At 43.3% G+C, this 23,015-nt stretch overlaps 1 protein-coding gene across 1 annotated transcript in view; it reads right to left on the minus strand.

The window, feature by feature from the left end:
- Positions 1–229: 229 nt before the first annotated feature.
- Positions 230–23,015, minus strand: part of NUDT3 (nudix hydrolase 3) — a 111,486-nt gene continuing 88,700 nt past the window's right edge. Inside the window, exons 3-5 of the mRNA XM_065913067.1 lie at positions 14,097–14,141; positions 12,744–12,828; positions 230–8,250 (exon numbers count right to left, since the gene is read on the minus strand). Coding sequence (XP_065769139.1) covers positions 8,072–8,250; positions 12,744–12,828; positions 14,097–14,141 — 309 coding nt within the window. The 3' untranslated portion in view covers positions 230–8,071. The remainder of the gene's footprint in view (positions 8,251–12,743; positions 12,829–14,096; positions 14,142–23,015) is intronic.

Here is a 23,015-nt window from a genome sequence, read left to right on the forward strand (position 1 = left end):
CACAGCATCTGCCGGGGACTCCCTGGCGCTGACTCTCTCTGCCTGCCCAGGCTTCACTTCATTCCTCACTTGAATTCCCTCAACAGCAAATCTTCCACGGGACCACCTCTGATCTCTGGGGCAACTCTCAAGAATCCGGCAGAGGGGGGAGGGGGGATCAAAATGAGACTGATGAGAAGGACTCAAGGAAAACTTCTAGAAAGAAGAGACCAGACATTAAGCAGGGATGTGTGTGAAATACTGGTTTTTATTGATTGGCACAATATTACAACCTACAATTCCAATGCCCTTCCCTCCCACACAGTTCAAGTGGAAAGAAAACAGATTAACACATAGAAAGGAACAGCACACTCACAGGTTAAAGCATTTGTTTTTACAAAAGGAGTGGGGTGGGGTTTTAGGGGTAATACCACGGCTCCATCTAGACTATGGGCGAGGGCTTTGCTGTCCTCTGCTGCTGGCATCACACGGGGGATACTTTAGTAAGGGGGCGGTTACACACGGCTGGCCGGTTATTAACGGGGGGGGGGGGGGGGAGGGAAGGGGGACTCGAATCTCAGAGTACCTGTCTTGGACCCAAACCTGGACTTTCTCTTCAGCCCTCCTCCGCAACTGCCTGCACCCACAGGAAACAGGTGTGAAGAAAGCCGAAGAACGGCCTCTGAGAGAAAGGGAAGCAGGCAAACTCAGTTTCCTTCCACCTCCTCTGGACTGTCCCCCTCCCCTCGGCCCCTAAGAGCACTGAGAAGGCCTTCCTCACAAATGCTGGGGAGAGACTGGGAGGAGGCCATGTCTGGCCTGGCAGCTCTGAGCGGGTATAGAGGAAAACGTGATTTTCCGTACAATACCAAGCAAGGTTGTTTTGGAAATGAAAAAACTGGAAAACAAGACCATGCCCCCGTGAGTCAGGAGCGCCGAGGTGCCGGAGCGCACTGGGATTGTGGTAAGGGCAATATTCCCACAGCCGGTTCCACAACACAGCACCAGGTCCCTGGAGGTTAAGGGACTGTAACCAACCTCTCCTCCCAAACAGGCGCCTTTCCTTGGATCCCCCAGTTCTGTTGGGCTTGTTCGAGATTATTCTGCCACCTTTCCCCAGGACGTGAGGCTCAACTCATTGGTCCTTCCACTCTCTACCCCTTCTACAAATACTCAGCACACTCCTCAGCAGGTGAAGCAGTCTCACTCTGCAGAACGGCCACTGAGGAACCAGTGATCACCGGGAAGGCTAAGTTGTCTGCTTTTCTGTGTGGTCCTGATGGAAGGGGACAAAAGCAGACTTCTGGTGGGGTCAGAACAGTCTGGTTTGGGTGTGTGCGTTCCTGGCTCTCTGTTTCAGTTCTGGAGCCTTGGTCATTTAAGCTTCAGATGAAACATATGTAAGCATGAGTGGGGAGGGACAAATACTTTGTCCTTCAGAAAAAGTTAAACTCAACACATCTTGGCTACTTTGCCTCCTTCCAAAGGGTTCCTTGGAAATACCTGTTGAACTTGGCCAAAGGGAGACTGCACCTGGACCTGGACCTAGACCACACACTTCCAACGAAAGGGGAGCAAGAGTGGAGTGGAGGTGAGCATGGTTAGGAAAACCCTCAAATAAGCCTTATGCTGCTTGAGATCATACTCTGCGGCTCAGAGAATAGGGCTGAGGCCTCACTGCTTCCTCAAAGCCCATCCCCTGCCGGGGCCAATGGGCAGGATGTGAGAAAGGTCCCTGAACTAAAGACTGGGCTCTTTATACAGAAGCAAGTATAAAGATGCTACTAACAGGTGGTCAGAGATGCCTGCTTTTCTGTGACAACATCCTTAGATGCTACTACCTCCTTAAACACATGGCAAACTGGTAGTTATCTTTCCTAAGACAGATGCATTGACATTTTACTTATTCTAACCACCAACTTTTTGTTCAATTATAAACCAGTCTGAATGTTTTCAGACTATGAAACAATAAAAGCACACTTGATGTATAAAACTGCACCCCCACACTGTGTCTCTTACAACAGAGTGGACCCAGTTTTTCTAACTATGAAATGCAACACTATGCGGCTGCTGGGCCCTGAATAGCCTTGTGCAGCTGTGCCTGGGCAGCACACCTGTGTCCATGCACAGGTGAGTGACAGGAGCAGGTTCTCAGAGGCTGACAGAGCAGCAGAGGATCTGGCTAACAGAGGTTTTAGAGAAAGTCCCTTTGGGTTCTGAGTCATGTGGGAGGAGGCCAAGGGGCAAGTCTGTGTCCGTGCATGTGGCTGAGACACCTGCTGCTCCCTTCCGCATCCTTCTCATCCTCGGCAGGAGTACGAGCTGCCTGCTGGCCAAGAGAAGGCCCTCAACGTCCTCGCCGCCCCTCAGAGCTCTGGAAGCTCCCCAAGACCCTAACATCAGCCAGGCCCCCGTCGTGACCCTAGGTGGAGCAGGCCTACCTGTTCTGGTTCTGGGCGTCTCCATAGTCAGCCTATACCTTCCCTGGCATAAGTCATATCTGTTATGCAAGACCAAGCCTTAACCCTGAAATGCTGTTTTCTACCCAATAGGACAGAAATGAGGTGCAAGAGGTTACATGCATCTACTGTTGCTCTAATTAGCACAATGGTGTTCAGAAGGCTGGGCTCATGTCAGTATCACTTCCTGCAGGAACCTACAGTCAACCTCACTGGAGAAATGACTTCCTAAAGGTGAGCCACTTACCCCACTCTACAGTCGAGAGAGTCCGGTCTCAAGGCCCAGCATCAGGACTGGGGCTTTTTTCCTGAGGAGTTCCAAAGCCTTATGGTTTTGATCTTAATGTCTGCTTGGAAGAGGCAGGAAGGGCGATGTTACTGTATTGTTGGAAAGCTCCCTGAAAGATTCATCCTACAGATAACACAGTTCACAGATGGTGAGCCATTTAGTAGGTAAGTGTTCCAGACCAGAATTTATGTTCCCCAACTCAAGGATTAATAGAATTTCACCTCTGGCCTGGCGGCAGTAGTGGTGGGAGATGGGTACCACATTGAAATGGAGATGAACCTGGAAATGTAAAGACGGCTGCCTCTGTATCTTTTAGAGCCTATCTCCAGGGGTTAAATGTCTTTTTTGCTGTTCTATTGGCCCCTGTTTGGGGTTAAGAACTGGGAATGTAAACCGAAGGAAACCTATTTAACTAAACACCCAATCAGAGGAACAGAAGCAGTGACTCGCCACCTCCTAGATATTAACCTTGCTTTTTCAGCCAAAAGTACTTCCCTCTTCTGCAGAGGCCCTCCTGGGGTGCTCAGTTCTGAGTCAAGGCGGCTTTCCTGTGCGCTCCCCTTGCCATGTGGACAGTCTCATTCTCTAAGACAAGCTCAGGCTCACAAATCCTCACAATAAACAAAGCTAGGTAGAGACATGTCTTTTCACTCCGAAAGCTTCATGTTGCAGAGACACGTGAGATCAATCATGTGACTGCTGGCCTCAGCTCAAGTAGTCTGTTAGAATCAACACCAAATGGAATTCTTTCTGTATTTATTAATTTTTAAGGGATGGGGGTCACACAGAGTCGGACATGACTGAAGTGACTTAGCAGTAGCAGTAGGAGGACAACAATTGCACTAATCTGAAGGTGGGAGGTATCATTTTTTCAGATGGCCTGACTAGGCATTTCCCATCCTGAAAGGTTATCAAACTAATGCAAAAACATTGTCAGAGTGTGAAGCTGCCCTTTCAGAGGCAGAAGTGGAAGGCTCCTGGCCTCCCAAGGAGAGTCTGCCTATAATCTCCAGATTCCCAGGACTTGTGTTGACCTCACAGGATGTAGTATAATCTAAAGACTGCAGTGTTTGGCAATTAACAATTTACTTGAAAATCTAGAATGTCTCACTGCTTTAGGTGACATCTAAGGTGACACGGAAAACACAGCTCTTGGGGATGGTATGGACTCTGTGACAAACTCACCCCAGAGCACAGAGACTGACTCTGGGGAACTTTCCCACCTACGCCAGGTGAAGCGGGTGTCCTGATGGAGCAAGGCTGGGACCACTAAGGTCAAAGGCTGCACAGCCTTGTGGAAATAGGCTCCGACCCAGCAGGGCTCGGAAGCAACAACTCCTATCCCAATTGGGCAGTACGCACCGCACAGCCTCAGGATTGACCTCTTTTAGAGTGTTCAAGAACAAGAACCCGAGGAGCCACCTGCATCACTGAATCCCAAACAATCTCCTCTCCCTAGAACTGCATGAGTTGACTGTCCTGCATGTCTCCTAGTTTTTGAAAAGAAGTGGATGTGCCTGTATTTGGGGTCAAGATGAAGCTACACTATCTAACTCCTCTCTCTAAGCAAAAATTTACCCCAATGTGGAGATTTCTCCAGGTTATTTCTTCTAGTTCTTAATCCACTGTTAACTAGGATGGGCTTCGAGAACACTTCGGAAATATTAAAAAATCATACAGTGGTGGCAAAAATTACATTGTGGTTATTAAATCCTTTTTGTAAACTAAACTAAACAAACAAACAAAATATGGCTCAGGCTAAGCTGTTTAAGAAAAAAAGATCAGGAGGGGAGATGAACAGAGGTGTTAACACAGCACTGGATGGGAATGACAAACATGCTAAATGTGAAACGCACACCCAGGCTCAGCAGAAGACCCCTCTGGCTGAGGAGGTTTAGAAGCAGCCCCCAATGAGCACTGTACTAGAGAAGAGAAAGGGGAAGAGGAAACGTGGTTTTGTGGGGAACTTTTCCTTCTAGAATTCAGGGTGACTTTTTCTAAGCAAGTCTCAGAGACTTTACATGGGCTGACTCCTAACATCGAAACAGAAACTATTTCTCTGCCATGAAGCAACTTGACTATGTAGCAACAGGAGTACAAAAAACTGCAAACACTCTCAGAGGGCAACGACCCTCTCTACTCACTCTACAGGGCTGCCGGCAGCAAGGACTTGGGGCCTCCCTTCCCGCAGCTCTCACAATGAAATGCACGGGGCGGAAGCCCTGTGGCCAAGCTACCTCCCAGGCCTTGCTGAGCCTCCAGCAGGTGATACTCCCCCACCTCTGACCCCTCCAGATGGCCTTGGCTCAGACCCCGCAGTGCGGGAGCCCTCTTCACACAGGGCAGACAGGGTAGCAGACATTTGTAAAAACCGCAGTCAATCCTGCAACTTTTCCATCCTGTGATGTTTGCAGTGAGAAAAATCAAGACTTCTCTTTCATGGGCTGCACTGTCCTAGAGGCTAAAAAAATCCCAACGTGGCTGAACCCTGGTAGTCCTTCTCTTTCTCTCTTACACACACACACAGTCTTGTTCCTAATGGGAAAAAAAAAATAGTCATGATCTCACTGATGTTTCCCCAAGGGCTTCAAATTATGAACAAATTTAAATTTTAAAAATTCTATCACTATCTTTCTCCATCCTGAGTATGGTGGACTCCAATGGACACTCCAGTAGTAGCCAGACTCTAAGACATGTCCGTTCACTGTAAGAAAGAGACTTTATGTCTGCCCTGAACACAGAAAGGAACCTGTTTCTGTCTGCCAAGCCTGAAGAAGGTGAGTACTTGCAGAATTAATGGCAAATCAGTGTTGTTGGAACATTCTGCAAGTAAGGTAAACCTGGTGCTTTTCTCTGTTTTCAGTTTTCTTTGGGGGAGATAGAAAGGCTCCTGCAACCACGCGTCCAAGTGATCTATCACGATAGGGCTGTAACTACACATCAGGAGACAGCCATGGTGTTGACGGTGCCAGGGAGGGAAAAACACCAAGCCCCTATCATCAGAATCCCAGTGCAACAGACAAAAGCACCAGTTTCAACAATTCTGGTGTTGGACAAAGCCTCCTTTTGTCAGTTGAGGAAGCAGCAGCACAATCTCTCCAGTTAACTGCATTAATGGGATCCATTCATGACTGAAAAATACTTCTTGGCACAGTTCATGTTCCTGACCCAAAGACACCAACAACAATCCAAACCGGATTTTGTAGGGTAGTGTATTATTACACCAGACCAGTGAAAACTTCAGATCACTAAAAACGCACAAATTATTATTAATACTAACACGGCAGTTCCTATTTCAGGAGTACTGATTGTTTTCCTGCAAAGCACTTTCTGTATCATAAAGGCAGAACTTATTTGGAAGACTGTGTTTTGGGGATTCCATTTAGTGCTTAGTTGAATTTATTTCACAGTCCCCTTTATTTATTTGGACAGAACCCCAGAATGCTCTATATCAGGCGATAAGCAGCAGTGTGTTCACTTCAAGTAGAACACGTGGACAGTGAGTTGGCATTTAGACTCAAATCCCATGGTGCTTTCTATCTACTGGGACCCTTCTGTGGGGACAGGATTCCTTTCCCAGAGGTAGAGTGGTGCTAAGGAAACCGCCAGCCCCGCTTTTTGGCTCTGTGTTTTAAGACTGGGAGAGAAGATGCAAACCAAGAACTGATAGCAAATTAAAGTTCAACTGACATTCCCCAAAATGTTGAACATTAAATGACCAGGTCTACCAGATATACACATTTCTTTTAGCGGGAGGGAAGAGCAAAAGTTTTTCAAAGTTTGAGTATTTATTAGACTTTTTAAATAAAGAGAACTACGATTTTAATTTCACATCTCGGCTGTGTTTTGACAAAGGAGATGCCACTAACAGTTTAGCAACAAACTCCTGTCCCAAAGTCAGGGATTGATCAGGGTTCCCCCACTCCACCCCCAGTCTCTAGACCCTTTTCTGTGCACTTGTCTGCTAAACAACACAATTGGCAAATGAAGCCAGCATCCAACCAGTATCAAAAATCAGCAAGACAGTCTGCAGTGAGCCAATGCATTATGTAGCCGTTCTAGTAAATGATTAGGCATTCTCCTGTACCACTTCTCAGCAGACGATGGATCTTTCACATCCTGGTGGGAGGTAAATTTAATATTTCTGAGCATGCTCCATGGTGCAATTACAAGTGCTATAACATTACAAAGACAAGCAAACATCTGAATTTCCCTCCTGTGTACTTCTCAGGAACATAACGTGGTTGCCCAGAACGGGACAGACTGCGCGGCCGCAGCTGCCGAGCACAGCCGGGCGCTTCGGGGCGCAGGACAAGGCCCAGCTCCGCGCTGTAAGGCATGGACGCACGGGAAGAGGCCGCTGTCGGCGCTGAGTAGCATTACGGAAAAAACTCCAAACCAGCAGGAGAGAAACAGTGCTCGACGCTCCAGTTTTTTTGATAGTAATCCCAAGAATCCAGTTCAAATCCCTATTGTCAACAGGTAGGGAGGAATTCAATTTCTAGCATTGTTTCTCCGGGTCTGAGCTGAGGCCATTTGCTCCTGGCTTGGTAATAAAAAAGAAAATAGGTTTCTTCCTGTTTCTTTCTTGGCGTGGAAACACAGCTTTGAGAAGAGAAGGCATGAGTCCTGGGAGCACTATGAAGTAGCTAAACCCTTCCCAGACAGTAGGTAACTACACCAGCGAGGAGAGGTATAGGAGAGGGTGGGGAAACTCACCTAGCCACTAGCATCAAAAATGAAAAAGCAAATGAATTGTGAGGCTCTCCACTTCAGAAACACCCCAAATTTGAAAGAAAAAACCTTGAAAAGTTAAAACAAATGCCTCTTCTAAAAGTCATTTATTTACATATTATATGTCCAGTATATAATGTGTAGATAAATGCATCCTGCAGTGAAAGTGACCAAACTACTGGACTGAACAGCATGTCATGGGACAAATTCTTGAAAGGTTTCATCTCATATTGGATATCTTTTAATTAAAAAAAAAAAAATCTGGCCAGGGCTGCAATAAGACAAACAGGAACACTTCAGAATCCAAGGCAGAGGGAAGGCTGTTTGCCTCTTTAGAGAGTTGTAGGGGTGTGAAAAGGGAGAGACAGATCATGCACAAAAGTACTTACAAATTACATACCCAACCCCCACCCCCTCAATAAAAAGAGAAGAAAAAGCCCCATCACTTAACACCAAACAGCAACATTATCAATAAACCCTTTCTCTGCTGCCCGTCACGACTTATTTGAAAGAGGAGGCCTGTGAGGAGAGGTGAAAGAGCGAGGGTGAGAGGGAAGACCTGCACTTCAGTCTCCTTTCCAATCTTCACTTCTCTTACAGGAATCTTCAGTCATCTGATGCCCTGCATCGAGCTCTGAGCAGACACTGAGTATGTAGGGGCCACGAGCGGGGTGCCGTTGTTGGCTGAGTAGCCTTGCCTCAACGTTTCAAAATACGACGCTTGCACCGGTTTGTGACACTGCAGCACTTTTATGGCATCTTCTATTTTAAACCATTCCCGCTTCCTTCCTGTGGAGGCAGAGAGTAAAAGAAATTAGTACAAAAGGGAAGCAGCAGCAGGTTTCTGATCCTGTAACTTTTGAGAAAACGCAGGAAAACAACCCACAGGAACTACTGTCGTTAATGTCTTTCTTTTCTTTTTAAAAAGTTATTTATTTATTTATGGTTGCACTGGGTCCCGTTGCTGCGTAAGGGCTGTCTCTAGGTGCAGACAGTGGGGGCAATACTCTACTGCAGTGTGCAGGCTTCTCGTTGTGGCCAGTTCTCTTGCTGCAGGAGCTCTCGGGCATGCATGCTTCAGTAGTTGTGCCTCATGGGCTTAGCTGTTCCAAGGTATGTGGAATCTTCCTGGACCAGGGATCAAACCCATGTTGCCTGCACTGGCAGGCAGATTCCTAACTGCTAGACCACCAGCAAAGCCCTTCTTTCCTTTTCTAAACTGAAGTATAAATGACCCACAGCACGGCAGAGGAGTGCCAGGCACACAGCACAGTGATATGATGTTTCTGTTGTTGTTGCCATTCAGGTGCTAAGTCGTGCACAACTCTTTGTGACCCCATGAACTGCAGCATGCCAGGCTTCTCTGTATTTCACTACTTCCTGGAGCTCGCTCAAACTCACGTCCATTAAGTCGGTGACGCCATCCAACCGTATCTCATCCTGTTGCTCCCTTCTCCTCGTGCCTTCGATCTTTCCCAGCAGCAGGGTCATTTCCAATGAGTTAGCTCGTCTCATCAGGTGACCTCCATCACAGCTCAGTAGGTTAAGAGTCTGCCTGCAATGCAGGAGACCTGGGATTGATTCCTGGGTCGGGAAGATCCTCTGGAGGAGATGGCAACCCACTCCAGTGTTCTTGCCTGGAGAATCCCAGAGACGGGGGAGCCTGGTGGGCTGCTGTCTATGGGGTCGCACAGAGTCAGACATGACTGAAGTGACTTAGCAGCAGCAGCAGCTCTTCTCATCAGGTGACCTCCATCATAGCTCAGTCAGTAAAGAATCTACCTACAATGCAGGAGACTCGGGATCGACTCCTGGGTCAGGAAGATCCCCTGGAGAAGGAAATGGCAATCCACTCCAGTATTCTTGCCTGGAAAATCCCATGGACAGAAGAGCCTGGCGGGTTACAGTCCATGGGGTCACAGGAGTCGGACACGACTTAGCAACTAAACCACCGCCATCCACCACCACCACCATTAGGTGGCTGAAGTACTGGAGCTTAGCTTCAACTTCAGTCCTTCCCATGAATATTTAGTGTTCATTTTCTTTATCACTGACTGATATTTCTACATAGGACAAAATAGCCACGATAGTTATCAACATTTAATAAATATATTTTTATTTTATTTTCTAACAAGGGTGATGGAAGCACACTTTGTATGTGTCAAATACGATACAAATGCCTAATGCAGAAAATAGGTAAAAAATCTGAAAACTGAAGAACTGAGAGTAACGGTGTGAAACTTATACTCTAGAAAGAACCACTGCTAGCTGTTTCTTCTCCAGCTCCTGGGCCTCTGACCTTCCGTGGCTGACACATACGTGCCTGAAGCCCAGCCAGCATTCCCATCTCCCGCAAATATGGACATGAAGCTGATGCAGCTTCCAGAATTACTGGGATGGCTGACCTGTAACCAGGTATTTATTTTAAAAACCCCGTCTAATAGTGATACATCTGGGGTTTCTGTGATTGTCTACTGGTTAAGAATCCACCTTGCAAAAAAAAAAAAAGAATCCACCTTGCAATGCAAGGGACACGGAGTGTGATCCCTGATAGGGGAACTAAGATCCCACAAGCCAAGGAGCAACTGAGCCCAAGCACCACAACCAGAGCACCTGGGTGCCACAATAAAGATCCCAAGTGATGGAACTAAGACCCGACACAGCCAAGTAGAAATAACTAAAAGAAAAGAGAAAAAAAGATGCTGAAAGGGTAATTGGGAAAAAAAAGGGGGGGTGGATTTTCCTGGTAGTACAGAGGGTAAGAATTGCCTCCCAACAAGGGGAACACAGGTTTGATACCTGGTCCAGGAAGATTCCACATGCTGCAAAGCAACTAAGCCTGTGAGCCACGACTACTGAGCCCGTGTGCTGCAACCAGTGGAGCCCGAGTGCCTGAAGCCTATGCTCACAACAAGAGAAGACACCACAGTGAGATGCCCAAGCACAGCAACGAAGAGGAGTTCCCGCTCGCTACAACCAGAAAAAGCCTGGGCGCAGCAGCGAAGACCCAGAGCGGCCAAAAATAAATAAAAAGAGCGATGTATCTGCAGTAAAGAAAATATTTTCTTAAAAAGAGGAAAATATAATCTCAACACAATCACTATTAACTTTTCAGTGTATTTCAAAATTTTTTTCAAATGCATGTTTTAAAATCCTTTATTATTTTTTCTCTGACAAAGCTAACAAAAGATCACTGGTTAAAACTGGGAAAAACAGAAGCAAGCATAAAGAACAAGATAATTACCTGTAATCTTACAAAGTAGAAGTAACTACTCTTAATACCTTAGTGCACTTGCTTATCTTTCACCTTATCTGAAAAAGACACAGCTATCTCAATAGTTACAACTGGGATCATCTTTAAGGTGCTCCAAATTCCTCGGAGGCCCTGACAGAGTGCTGCTCTTGGGAACATGGACACTGATGCCCATCTGCTGGGCTCCAGTCACGGCAAAGGCTCTAATAAGCTTCGCAGGCTTGGGCAAATTGCTGACCCTCTCTGCGCCCCTCTCTCCTCCTCTCTAAAACAGACAGAGTAAACAGGACTTATCTCACAAGTCTGTTGTGAGGGTAGCACGTCAAGCATTTGAGCAACACCTGGCACAGATACATGCTGTAAGACAATGCAGTGTTGTGGCAGCTGCTCTTCCACTTCACACTGCTGCTGAAGCATTCTGAGAAGGACACATCGTGGTTGTGTTACACCGTCTAGCATGGATGTAACGCTATTCACTTAACGATTTCTCTGCCACTGGACATCAATAGCCTGCTATTTTAATTATTATAAAGAATGCCACAATTTTTAAAATCTGGACCTTATATGGCTAGTGATATGCACTGCCAAGCAGCCTTCCAGAAAGGATGGGCTGACCCCCAATCCTGCTTCTGTGCTGGAATGTCAGGTTCACCACACTCCTGCCAGCACTGTTAACTGTTGTCTGTCACTGCCGAGTCTTCAGGTGAAAACCAGTACCTCATCTTTGTTTTCATTTCAAATTCCTGTTTTGATGTAGTCTTAATTAGTATACACATAATTCTATATCCTGTTTTCATTCACCTACTCAATCTCATAAGCACTTCTCCGTGGTACACAGCTTTCTTAAGTATGTGTTTAACACCTGCCTAACATTCCATCAGATGAATGAACCTTGGATCACTTGTCATTCACTGACCTGTATATTTTAAGACCTAAATTTTCACCTGAAAATGGCTTATGTGAAGAAAGCTAACAGGCTTATTCCCTGTTAGCTATCTAAAACATATTTGAGATAGTTTCATTAGGGCCAATTCTCAGCAGTAGGAATACAGGTGACGGGCTTGTTTGGATGTTAACAGAGCAATGGTACCTTAAAAATCAGTATCACAAGTGTACAACTCTGACCCAACAGAGTAGTCTAAGGACAGGGCCTGCCACACCACACTCATCTCTGGCCCCAGCACCACCTATCAAGGATTCTATTTTTAATACCCCCTCACCAAATGTATACTTACGCTTACTGCACTCTTATCAAATACGAAGCAACTAAAAACTGAAACGTCGTGAAATGTACAGATAAACAGTGCTGAGAGGTCCGATGGCGAAGCACATACTAACAATCGAGAGGTTCTGATAAGTAAATTCTATTTGCCAAATTTATAACAGAAATTAAATTAATTCTATGTTTTTCTACACTTTTCCTTCAGAGCGCAAAGATTAAAACCATGAACCAATCATTAAATCATCTCACTTTTTAGGTCAAAAGATATATATACACACAACTGATCTGGGATCACTGAAAATGGCTCCTTAGGAGAAAAGGCGCGCTTACCTCAAGGGTAACACGAATGCAACCAGTAGTTTCCAGTTACTCCCCCCACTCTGCCCCTACTACGCAGCTCTGGAGGGAGGGCTCACACCACTGAAGTCACAGTTTCCTCCGACAGTATGAACAGCTGCAGTCCTGCTGGGGGTCAGGGGCCCAGCAGCAGGCCTAGCAACGTAGAGGCCATGATTAACATCTGCCTGGGAGGATCCAATTTGGTTTTAGAAAAATCCAATTCTGGTTTTATTTTTATGGGCCTTGTCTCTAATTGTTGACTATGCATCCAACTTCAGTTTCCTTTTAAACATTTTAAAAATATAATAGTACTTTTCACAAGTTCAAAAACAGACATGCTTATTTAAACACATCCTGCTGTTATTTCTTTTCTTTATCAGGCTCTCGTCTGTGGTTCTGGGTAAAGAGCTGCAGTGTGGCCAAGGCTGGTCGTGAAAGCTCTTGAGAGGCCATCTGGGGACAGCTTACCAATGCTGACTGAGTCTTCCCAGTCTTCCAGCACTTCTGTGACAATGAGCACATAGACATACGTTCTATGTTTCCTCTCCTGGTTCTGAAGGGCAAAAAGAGAGGGACAGAGAATTTTTCCTTAGAGAGCTGAGATTACATAAATGAAACAGACTCTACTGCATATGTCCAGAGAGCTCAGATCCAAGGACTCCTTTTAGTTTTGTCATCCGACAATCAGATATGGAATAGCGCCAGCTGGCCTATTTAAAACATGCCACACTTGAATCAGAGGGTGAGCTCTTTGGCTGGGCTTCCAAAGCCAAGGCTTTACCCTGGTTTTTCCTTCTTCTTCCCTAAAGAGCAACTTCTCAAAAATACTAAGAAAAGGATCGGGGACCTCTTGAGATAAAGATATGAAACACATTTAACTAGCTAGCACAGCAGAAAAATAAGAGACTGTGATGGGCGGAGGGCCCATTCATGCAAGCAAGCGGATTACCTCACATGGGCCCTCCTCCTATCAGCCCTGCTCATCTTTATCCCCTGATTTCCGACTTTCTCCAAATTCTCACTCCAGTGTAAGTGCTTGTCAGTCTCTTCTGCAGCTGCTCATCTCCTATTTCTCCTGTCTCCTCCTCACTTATCCACCCCTTCTCACATCTTGGGAGGAGAGGAAGAGAGGTAGAGATGGGGAAAACAATTCTTACAAATAATTCTAGCTGTATGGAAGAGATTAATGGGATTTTAAAAAAGAAAGCACAGTATTCTCTCCTGGTGCTGCACTGTTTTGAAAACTTGGCAAAACAAAGACGGCATCTTTCCTAGATGAAGACTGTAATGGGGACTTCTGTGGTGGTCCAGTGGTTAAGACTCTGAATTCCCAGTGCAAGGGGTACAGGCTTGATCCCTGATCAGGGAACTAAGATCCCACATGGCCACAAAAAAAAAAAAAAAGGACAGCAATGGACAGTGTTTATATCCCCGCTAACCCCACCCCAATTTCATGTTGAAATCCTAACCCCCAAGGTAATGGTATCAGAAAGTGGGGACAGAGGGAGGTGACTGGGTTATGACAGATGACCCTCATGAATGGAATTAGTGTTCTTATAAAAGAGACCCTAGAGGTATTTGGTCCCTTCTCTGCCATGCAAAAACATAGAGAAACAGCTGTCTATCAAGCAAGAAGGGGGTCCTCACCAGACACTGAACCTGCGCGCACCTTTATCTTGGACTTACTAGGAATCAATTTCTATTGTTTATAAACCACCCGATTTCTGGTATCTTTGTTACAGAAATCTGAATGGTCTAAGGTCAAGATATATGTGGTTGTTAATATAATACCAATTGCACCAAAGATTTTAACAGACTTACCTCAAAAACTCCAACTAATCTTCCCAATGTCCCTTTTACTCCAGCCTGAAAAAGAAAAAAGAAAAATGTGTGCATTGACATTGCTTACAGTGCTGGTCTCATTCTGAATCTTCTATACTAATCTGTAAAACAGAAATAAATTTTACAACAGAAGTAAGAAGCAAGAGGACACAGCTCCGGTGGACTCCAGGTCTGTGGGAGTCCTAACAGCGTGTTCTCTGGTAACAGACTGGAAAGACCAGGGTATGCTCTGGGGAGAAAGCCCTCCTCTCCTGTCCAGGTCTCTCACCACTGCACAACTGGCCAAACAGAGCACAACGATCAGGCCACAGCCATACCAAAGACAGTCTGAGGTGGGAAGTTCTTCGGTCATTTACCCATTCATTCACCAATATAAATGGAATGCCTAATCTGAGCCAAGCAGTGGTGCAGATGCCAGAGGTACAGTGATGAACAGGCGAGAACTCTAGTTGCATGTGAGTAAGACCCTTATCTGACTTGTTCTTGGCTGTCTGTACACTGCACGTCCAGAGAAGAGCTCAGCGCCACCAGGAGCAGAGCACAGAGGTGAGTCAACAAAACACAGTCAGTCCTGGTAATCCTGCTAAATCACCAGCCCTGTGACAGGAACACACAAAGCATGTGATAGAGAATGACGGGGAGAGGGCAACTTTACACAGTGACCAGGCTTCTGTAGTAAATACAGTGTTGATCCCATCGGTCTTCTGGTATTTTTATTTTAAGATCTGTGTCATTCTGATGCATTATAGCTGAACTTTTCGATATATTCCAATTTACTAATTTACTTTTCAACCATATCCTGGATAAAGTTATCCATTTCTAGTCCATTTTTTATTTGATATTTTTCATATTTATGTATATCTACCTGTTTCCATTATGGACACCTTTGTTTCCATGATTTTTTTTGTTCTTTTAAAATAGAAGTTATTGCTTTATTTTTTTGAGCATCCTGAACATATTTAAGTTCTTTATCAGGTCATGCTATAACATTCATTTCATCTGAAGTTAATAAACAATTCACGTTCCAACTGGTGAAGGGCTTACTTGTGATGTTGCTGTGAGAGGCTCTCCAGAGTGGCAGTGTAGGGCTCCTACTCCAAGGGAACACAGAGAGTGCTGCAGAGACAGCCCCACGCTCACTGTGTGCTGGGGCTGCGTCCTCTCTCTAGCTGGGCCCATACCTGCCTAAGTCTCAGCTCCTCGTGGCCTTTCCATCAGGCGCCTGACCTCCCCTTTACTCCAAGCGCGTCAACCACCAGCCAACCAAGGCCATGCAGGCTGCAACTTTCCTCTGCTCTTCTGCACTTCTGTTCTGTTTCTGATCGATAGAGGCATCCACTTTGCTTTTGGGTCAGGCTATGTCTTTTTAGCTTTTTGGAAATGCATGGGGGATGCAGTAACTTGTTTTTTACTACAACTGCCATGTTATTTTGTACATTAAAAAAAGTAAGGCAAATATACTTTCTAAAGACAGCAGGTGCTCAGTATGTTTGTACAGAATGAACAAAAATTTTGAATATGTTCTCCAAAAGTTCTTTAGAGATATTTAATAATAGAAACAATAGAAGCCAATTCAAAGGCCTATATTCCTGGGTGAGCTATATTTTTAAATTAATTTTTGCTAATTATCTGTCAACAAATTATTTTCCTTTCTCGTGCCAACATGCTTGTTTCTTTCTCCATTCTTTTCCCATGTGGCTTTTGGTCTACTTGAATGCAAATGTGTACATTTTCTTATTTAAACTGCTTTTCTTCATTTTCAGAAATAATTGCACTCCACAGCCAGTTAAGACTAGCTAGGCTGGACTGCATGAATTAACCAGTGAAGCTGCCTGGACAAGTGGGACGAACGGGTAGGCCATGCTCATCTGGAAAGCCAGCGCTGGTCTCTGGTCCGAGGCCACCTGAACGCACTCAGATCAGCTCCTGAGAGGAGTCATCTGTCACCTGCCACAGGCCTCCCCTGACAGGGCCCGGGAGCAGAGCTGCCAGGCCACAGGGGAGGCAGGCCCAATGCAGGCTGGGAGGGGGGCAGCTCAAGCTAGAGGTTCACAGAACATCATGCACATTTCTCTTCTGCAAATTGGAAAAGAAGTCTCTTCAGCAGTCACTGTTCAATTATTTATTCTTCTTAACGAAAACAAAGTACAGAAAAGGAAGTACTCTCCAAATTTTAAGGGCATAAATCATCTTAATATTATGACAATACATATAATTTATTTAAAACTTTTAATTATAGTAATTTCTGCATTCAACACCAACATGTTTCTATGATTTATTTACTCTGTGTTAGAGGCAGTTAGGAAAAAATATAAAAGCATTTTTTTTCTTAATGAAATAGATGCATTTTTATAGTCTAATGCAAATCAAATAATGCTGTCATCTGTACAATGAAATTCAGGGGCATATATTTTCACTTCTAATTAGTCTAATTAACTACTTCAAATCAACAATAGTTTTATTTGTTCCTTAAATGTTTCTTTCAAGTTTTATTCTAATACTCAGGAGATCTACTTGGGGGAATTCTATCTAAGGTGATTCAACCTTATCTACAGTATTATCTATATTAAAAGCAAAGAAATGTTTCTATATTTATCAGTTTTTAAAATCTGGCTTTAGCAGTTTTCTCAAGAGGAGGCTCTTCTTTTGTAAGAATAGGATTTTGGTTCTTTACAGTGCTAGGAAAAGGAAGATTCCTCAGAGGCAAAGGTTCTTTGAGGCAGCATTTACTGTAACCATTTTACTTTTTCAACAACCTTCCACAGTCCCACTTTCATATCCTAGCTCTCTCAAATGCTGCCACAAGCAACTGGACAGAGATATTTTTATCTCTCACATGATTCTTGCGCGCAGGTCAGGATAGGTGTCAGGATCACATCTGACAGATATCTGGTTCAGACATTTGGGGCTAAGACTTGATTCAGGGTATATGTAAGCTTGGTCCAGTCACAGTGCTGGTATAGCCTGCTTTTCTCATAATCATATGAAAGCAGTTACTATTTCAATCAGTACTGTCAAAAGCCCCTAATCCAGAGAAGTCTTTATTTAAAAGTCCATCTTAGCCAGTAGTAAGAATTTCATATAAAGTAACCTCTGCCCTTTATTATTCAACCAACCACATGCAGGTGAGTGATCTCTCGAACTCCAAAGTATACAATATCAATTCTAACACTTTTGAGCTCTAGTTAACATAAATTAATTGAGCAACTGTCTACTTTTTAAAAAGGAAAAAAATGCAAATGTATTTTTTCCTTTGGCAGTGTGTTACTAGGATTGGAAGTACTTATTGGAAAGGGCTGGAATGACAAGGGACACTCCAGTGTCTTGTCCTTCCCTCAGTCTCCAGGGGGTGTACTTGAGGCCCCGGCAGAGGAACTGATATACTGGGCCTCTGAAGTGCACATTCTGCATGCGCACACTCAGTCGTGACTGACTCTCTGTGATCCCCTGGACTGCAGCCCTCCAGGTTTCTCTGTCCATGGGACTCTCCAGGCAAGAACACTGAAGTGGGTTGCCATTTCCTCCTCCAGGGGATTTTCCCGACCCAGGGATCAAACTGGCATCTTCTATGTCTCCTGCGTTGCAGGTGGATTCTTTACCACAGAGCCATTAGGAAGTTCCCCTCGATGGGCCTTTGAACCTCCCCTAAAATGGTGGCCCATCACAAAGATCCCTGGCTTTGTGCTTAGTTTGGATGGGCATAAAGTGTACCATCACCTTCTGAAACCAATTTTTCACACTCAGGTGGACACTGTGGCAGACAGATGGCTATCTAGCCCACAAGCATTGTCCCTTCCTCCCTGCTACCAGTAAGACCCAGATTCTGTTCAGGTGAGAACTGTGGCACCCCTGAACCACAAAGGGAGGTCTGCCGCCCTCCGCAGTGACAGGTTCAGGGGCACTGTGTGTGACCCAATTCCAGGTCAATGGCTCCTGAGAGGAACGTCTCTCAGAGGCGTCTCGGAAAGATGCCCCATCATGATAAGAAGAGCTGTACAAAAAGAAACACTATACCTCCCTGGCTTGTCAGGAGGGGATCTGAAACTTGGAGCTGCAACCGTCATCTTGTGATTCTAAGGGAAAGGACTAGAAAATCAATGAGAAGTGAACCAAAGTCCTGATCCCCGAGCTTCTGGAGCAACAGGGTAATGGCCAACCCCTAGACCTCTTAAGTCAGGAAAATAACTGTTGCTCTTAAAGCCACTTTTAGTCAGGTGTGCTGGAACCTGTATCCGAAAGCTTTCTGCTACTCTCCTTGATTTCAAAGGCAGTTCTCTGAGGAAAACTGCATATTTCCAAAGAAAACTTCTGAACTCTCAGGGAGCTGTAGTATAAAATCTTTGTCTATCAAAAGCAATAAGCCCAGGCCTAAACGGAGTTCAGGGCAACAACTCTAATGCAAATGTCTGCATGAGGAAACCTATGAAAAAAATATATGGTCTTCAATACATATAACTTTCTGGTATCCACCAGACTTAGCAAGTACAGAAGAAAAGAAACACAGTGAAGACAGATGAAGTAGATGAGAAGCCAGTATAAGTCCAGTGATATTTCAACCCATTTTTTAATTTTGTTTTTTAAATGAAATACTTCAAATATCAAAAAAGTAAAGAAAATAATGAAAAAAACATTCAGGTAGTTGTACCTTTATTCTTCTACATAAATTTCAAAAACCAGTTTCTCAGATCTTTTGAAAAATTCCTGGGGGATATTTATTTTTATTTTTGGATTAACTTTAGAAAAACACATCTTTACAATATTTAATTTCTTCATTCAAGAATAGACTATCTCTATCCATTTATTCGTCTTTTAAAATCCTTTAACGAAGATTTATTATTTTTATTGTAAAGATCCTGCACTCTATTAGCAAGTGTTTCAGTTTTAGTATAGTTCTGTTGCTATCGTGAATAATACATATCTTTACAAGTTACATATATTCCAATTGATTACCACTTGTTTAAAGAAACACTGCTGGTTTCTGCATATTGATCTTTGGTCTTGAAACTTTTTTGGGGGGGTTCTACCTGTTTATTACTACCAACCCATCTACCTCCAGCCCCCTCACACATGCGTACTCAGTCATGTGACCCTATGGACTGCAGCCCGCCAGGCTTTTCTGTCCAAGGAATTTTCCAGGCAAAAATACTGGAATGGGTTGCCATTTCCTTCTCCTGTCTTAAAACTTTTAAAAATGCTTTTATTAGTTCTACTAGTTTCTGTTGTGTTTCTTTGGTTTTTCATAATTAATGATCAGACCATCTGCAAATAATGGTAATTTGCTTCTTCCTTTTGACTCTTTATTTTTGTCTTACTGCAGTGGCTAGGATCACAGTTCAATAATAAATGGCGGCATGATAGCAATCATAATTGTCTTATTCCTGTCTGCCATTGGGGATGCTTTGAAAATTTCAAAAATATGATGTTTGTTGGAGGTTTTATTACTCTATCAAGTTAAGGAAATTCCTTTTATGTTTGCCTACAGCTTTTAAGATGAAAGGGTACTGAATTTTAATAAACAATTTTTCTTCATTGACTGGTATGGTGATTTGATCTATTTTAATCTCAATGAAATAAATTACATAAACATATTTCCCAAGCTTGAACTATCCTTGTACTCTTGGGATAACCGAGCTGTGTGATAGTTTCACAAAGCATTAGATTCTATCTGCAGTTACTTCGCTTAGGATTTTCGCATCCATGTTCATAGGTGAGAACTGACTCTTCTTTCTAAGTACCAAGATCAGGAGTCCAGTTCCAGTTCAGTCGCTCAGTCGTGTCCGACTCTTTGCGACCCATGAACCGCAGCACGCCAGGCCTCCCTGTCCATCACCAACTCCCGGAGTCTACCCAAACCCATGTCCATTGAGTCGGTGATGCCATCCAACCATCTCATCTTCCGTCATCCCCTTCTCCTCTCGCCTTCAGTATTTCCTGCCAGCATCATGGTCTTTTCCAATAGTCAGCTCTTCGCATCAGGTGGCCAAAGTACTGGAGTTTCAGCTTCAAAATCAGTCCTTCCAATAAACACCCAGGGCTGATCTCCTTTAGGATGGACTGATTGGATCTCCTTGCAGTCCAAGGGACTCTCTCAAGTGTCTTCTCCAACACCACAGTTCAAAAGCATCATTCTTCGGCACTCAGCTTTCTTTATAGTCTAACTCTCACATCCATATATGATTACTGGAAAAACCATAGCCTTGACTAGACGTACTTTTGTTGACCAAATAATGTCTCTTCTTTTTAATATGCTGTCTAGGTTGGTCATAACTTTCTTCAGGCCATAGCAAACTATGGCCCACAGGCCAAATCTGTTCTACCACTGGTTTCTGTAAATTAAGTTTTACTGGAACATAGCCATGTTAATTCATTTAAGTACTGTCTATGAGAGTGTTCACATTGTAACAGCAGAGTCATATTTGTGAGAGACCCCATGTGGCTTTTATAGCTGAAGTAGTTATTATCTGGCCCTTTATAGAAAAAGTGTGCTGTTTGCTGAAATAAGATTATACTGACCTTACAAGAGGAGTGTAGTTATCCTTTCTCTAGAACAGTTCAAGATAAGAATATATATTTTTGGAAATTTCAGTAAAATCCATCTAGTCTAATCTTGGGATCTTTCTATTGGAGACGGGGTGATTACCGCTTAATTTCTATAAGCATTAATGATCTACATATAGGTTTTCTAATTTTTCTTAAGTAAATCTGAGCTGTTTTCCCTAGAAAATTTTTATTAGGGTTTTCAAAATTTTTTATTTGCAGCTTTTAATGGCATTCTCTTAATTTAAAAGTCTCTGTTACATCTGTGGTTATTTTCTTTTTTATTCCTTATATATTTGTTGCCTTCTCTCTTGTATCCTTTATGGGTTCAGTGAGAGGTTTGTCTATTTTATTAGATAAGTAAAAATGACCCATCTTTGGTTCTGTTGATCATTTTTCTTTTCCCCTACTAATTTCTGCCCTTTTCCTTGTTATTTTCATCCTTTTACTTTGAGAGTACCCTGTTGTTTTTCTGCTAGTTTCTTGAACTGACTGCTTAGCTTATTTAATGTCTATTTTGTTTTTTAATAAAATCACCTAGGGTTCAAAGTGAATGAGTTGCATCCTGTAAGTAATGATAGGAAGTACTTTCATAATGTTTAGCTCTATTTGCTTACTAGTTTTGAACTGATTTGTGCTTTAACTCAAGGATTTTTTTTCCCCAAGGATTATTTAGGACATTTCTTCCCCCTGTTTCCAAATGTTTCTATTAAGCTGGTTCTGTTGTTGATTTCTAATTTTACTGCACTGTATCACAGTATATACAGTCTGTATTATTGATGTTGTGGGATTTTCAATACTTTTTTTTATGGTTTAACATAAGGTTTTTGGGGTTTTTTTTAAATAATTCTTTCACATGTGCTTAAAAACTTACATAATCTTTGTTGGATACAAGGTTATTCCTCAATATATAGCATTTGATCAACCTTGTTAACTGTGTTACTCAATCCTTTTTTTGGTCGCTTTTTCTATCAGTTTCCAAAGATGTTTTAAAGTCTTCAATATGGCTATAGATTTATCAGCTTTTCCTCATAACTGTCAATTCTGCTTTATGCAGATGAAGAGTTTGCCAGGTGCACACAAGTTCATGATCGCTATCTTGTCTTGATAAATTATTCCTTTTATAATTAAAGGTTCCTCTTGTCCCTTTAATATTTTTCACCTAAATTTTATTTTGTCTGATATTACAATTACTATCCCAGTTTTCTTTTGGTTAGTATTTGCCTAATATACCTTTCTCTAGCCCTTCATTCTTAGTCATTCAGTATCACTATCTTTGAAAACAACGTATGGCAAGTTTTATTTTCTTTTTAATTGAAGTATGTGTCTATTAACGGGTCTATTAAGTTACATTTATTGTGATTTATGGAGAAGGAAATGGCAACCCACTCCAGTACTCTTGCCTGGAGAGTCCCAAGGACGGAGGAGCCTGGTAGGCTATAGTCCAGGGGCTCTGGAAGAGTCGGACACGACTCAGCGACTTCACTTTCACTTTTCACTTTCATGCATTGGAAACAGAAATGGCAACCCACTCCAGTGTTCTTGCCTGGAGAGTCCCAGGGACAGAGGAGCCTGGTGGGCTGCTATCTATGGGGTTGCACAGGGTCGGACACGACTGAACAGACTTAGCAGCAGCAGCATTGTGATTTAACCTGGAAATTTAGCTTTAATACTGAGCCACATGTGGTCTCTCGGAGATGAGTTCAAATCTTTAAATTTACTTCCTATGTAGTAATGCAGAATCTTTAAATTTACTTCCTCTGCATTAGGCAGTGTGTATTTGTTAAGTTCACTGAATTAAGAGGAAGCTGTTAAATGGCACTTTAGTCAGATAAGTCAGACCTGTCCAGGTCCGGTGGCTGTTAGTTTAAAGACTGCAGAGTCTCGAGAGGCAAGGATTGCATTTAGTATTTGCTGAAGCTGCTGTGAATTGTATTGGAGTCAACGGTACATACTTCCTAATGGCTAAAAATCCTTTCCTAGACTGTGAAGCTGGATGGGAAAGCAAATACAACTGTTTTGGAAGAGTCATCTGGAATTAATTCATTTAGCAGAAGGCAACTGGCTCTTATCCCAGTAATTCAGTCTCCATTAAGGTTCCAACACAGACCTGCTCAAATACAGTGCTATGTTCTCTAACTTGGCAGATTCTAATCTCTAGATCAAACCACTGAATTAACTATTCATCAATGAGTAGAATTCAATTATGTGTGACAATGTAGGTTGAGTAAAAAGATACATTTCTTTAAATTCCAATTTTTAAAAACAGTGGTTGAAGGATAATTTAGGAGTAGTTATTAGCAGTAAGAGAGCTAACCTTTACATCAGGCTCTCCTAATAAGCCTAAATAAATAAATAATA

This window comes from Muntiacus reevesi, chromosome 20 (genome assembly GCF_963930625.1).
Source record: "Muntiacus reevesi chromosome 20, mMunRee1.1, whole genome shotgun sequence".
Lineage (NCBI taxonomy): Eukaryota > Metazoa > Chordata > Mammalia > Artiodactyla > Cervidae > Muntiacus > Muntiacus reevesi.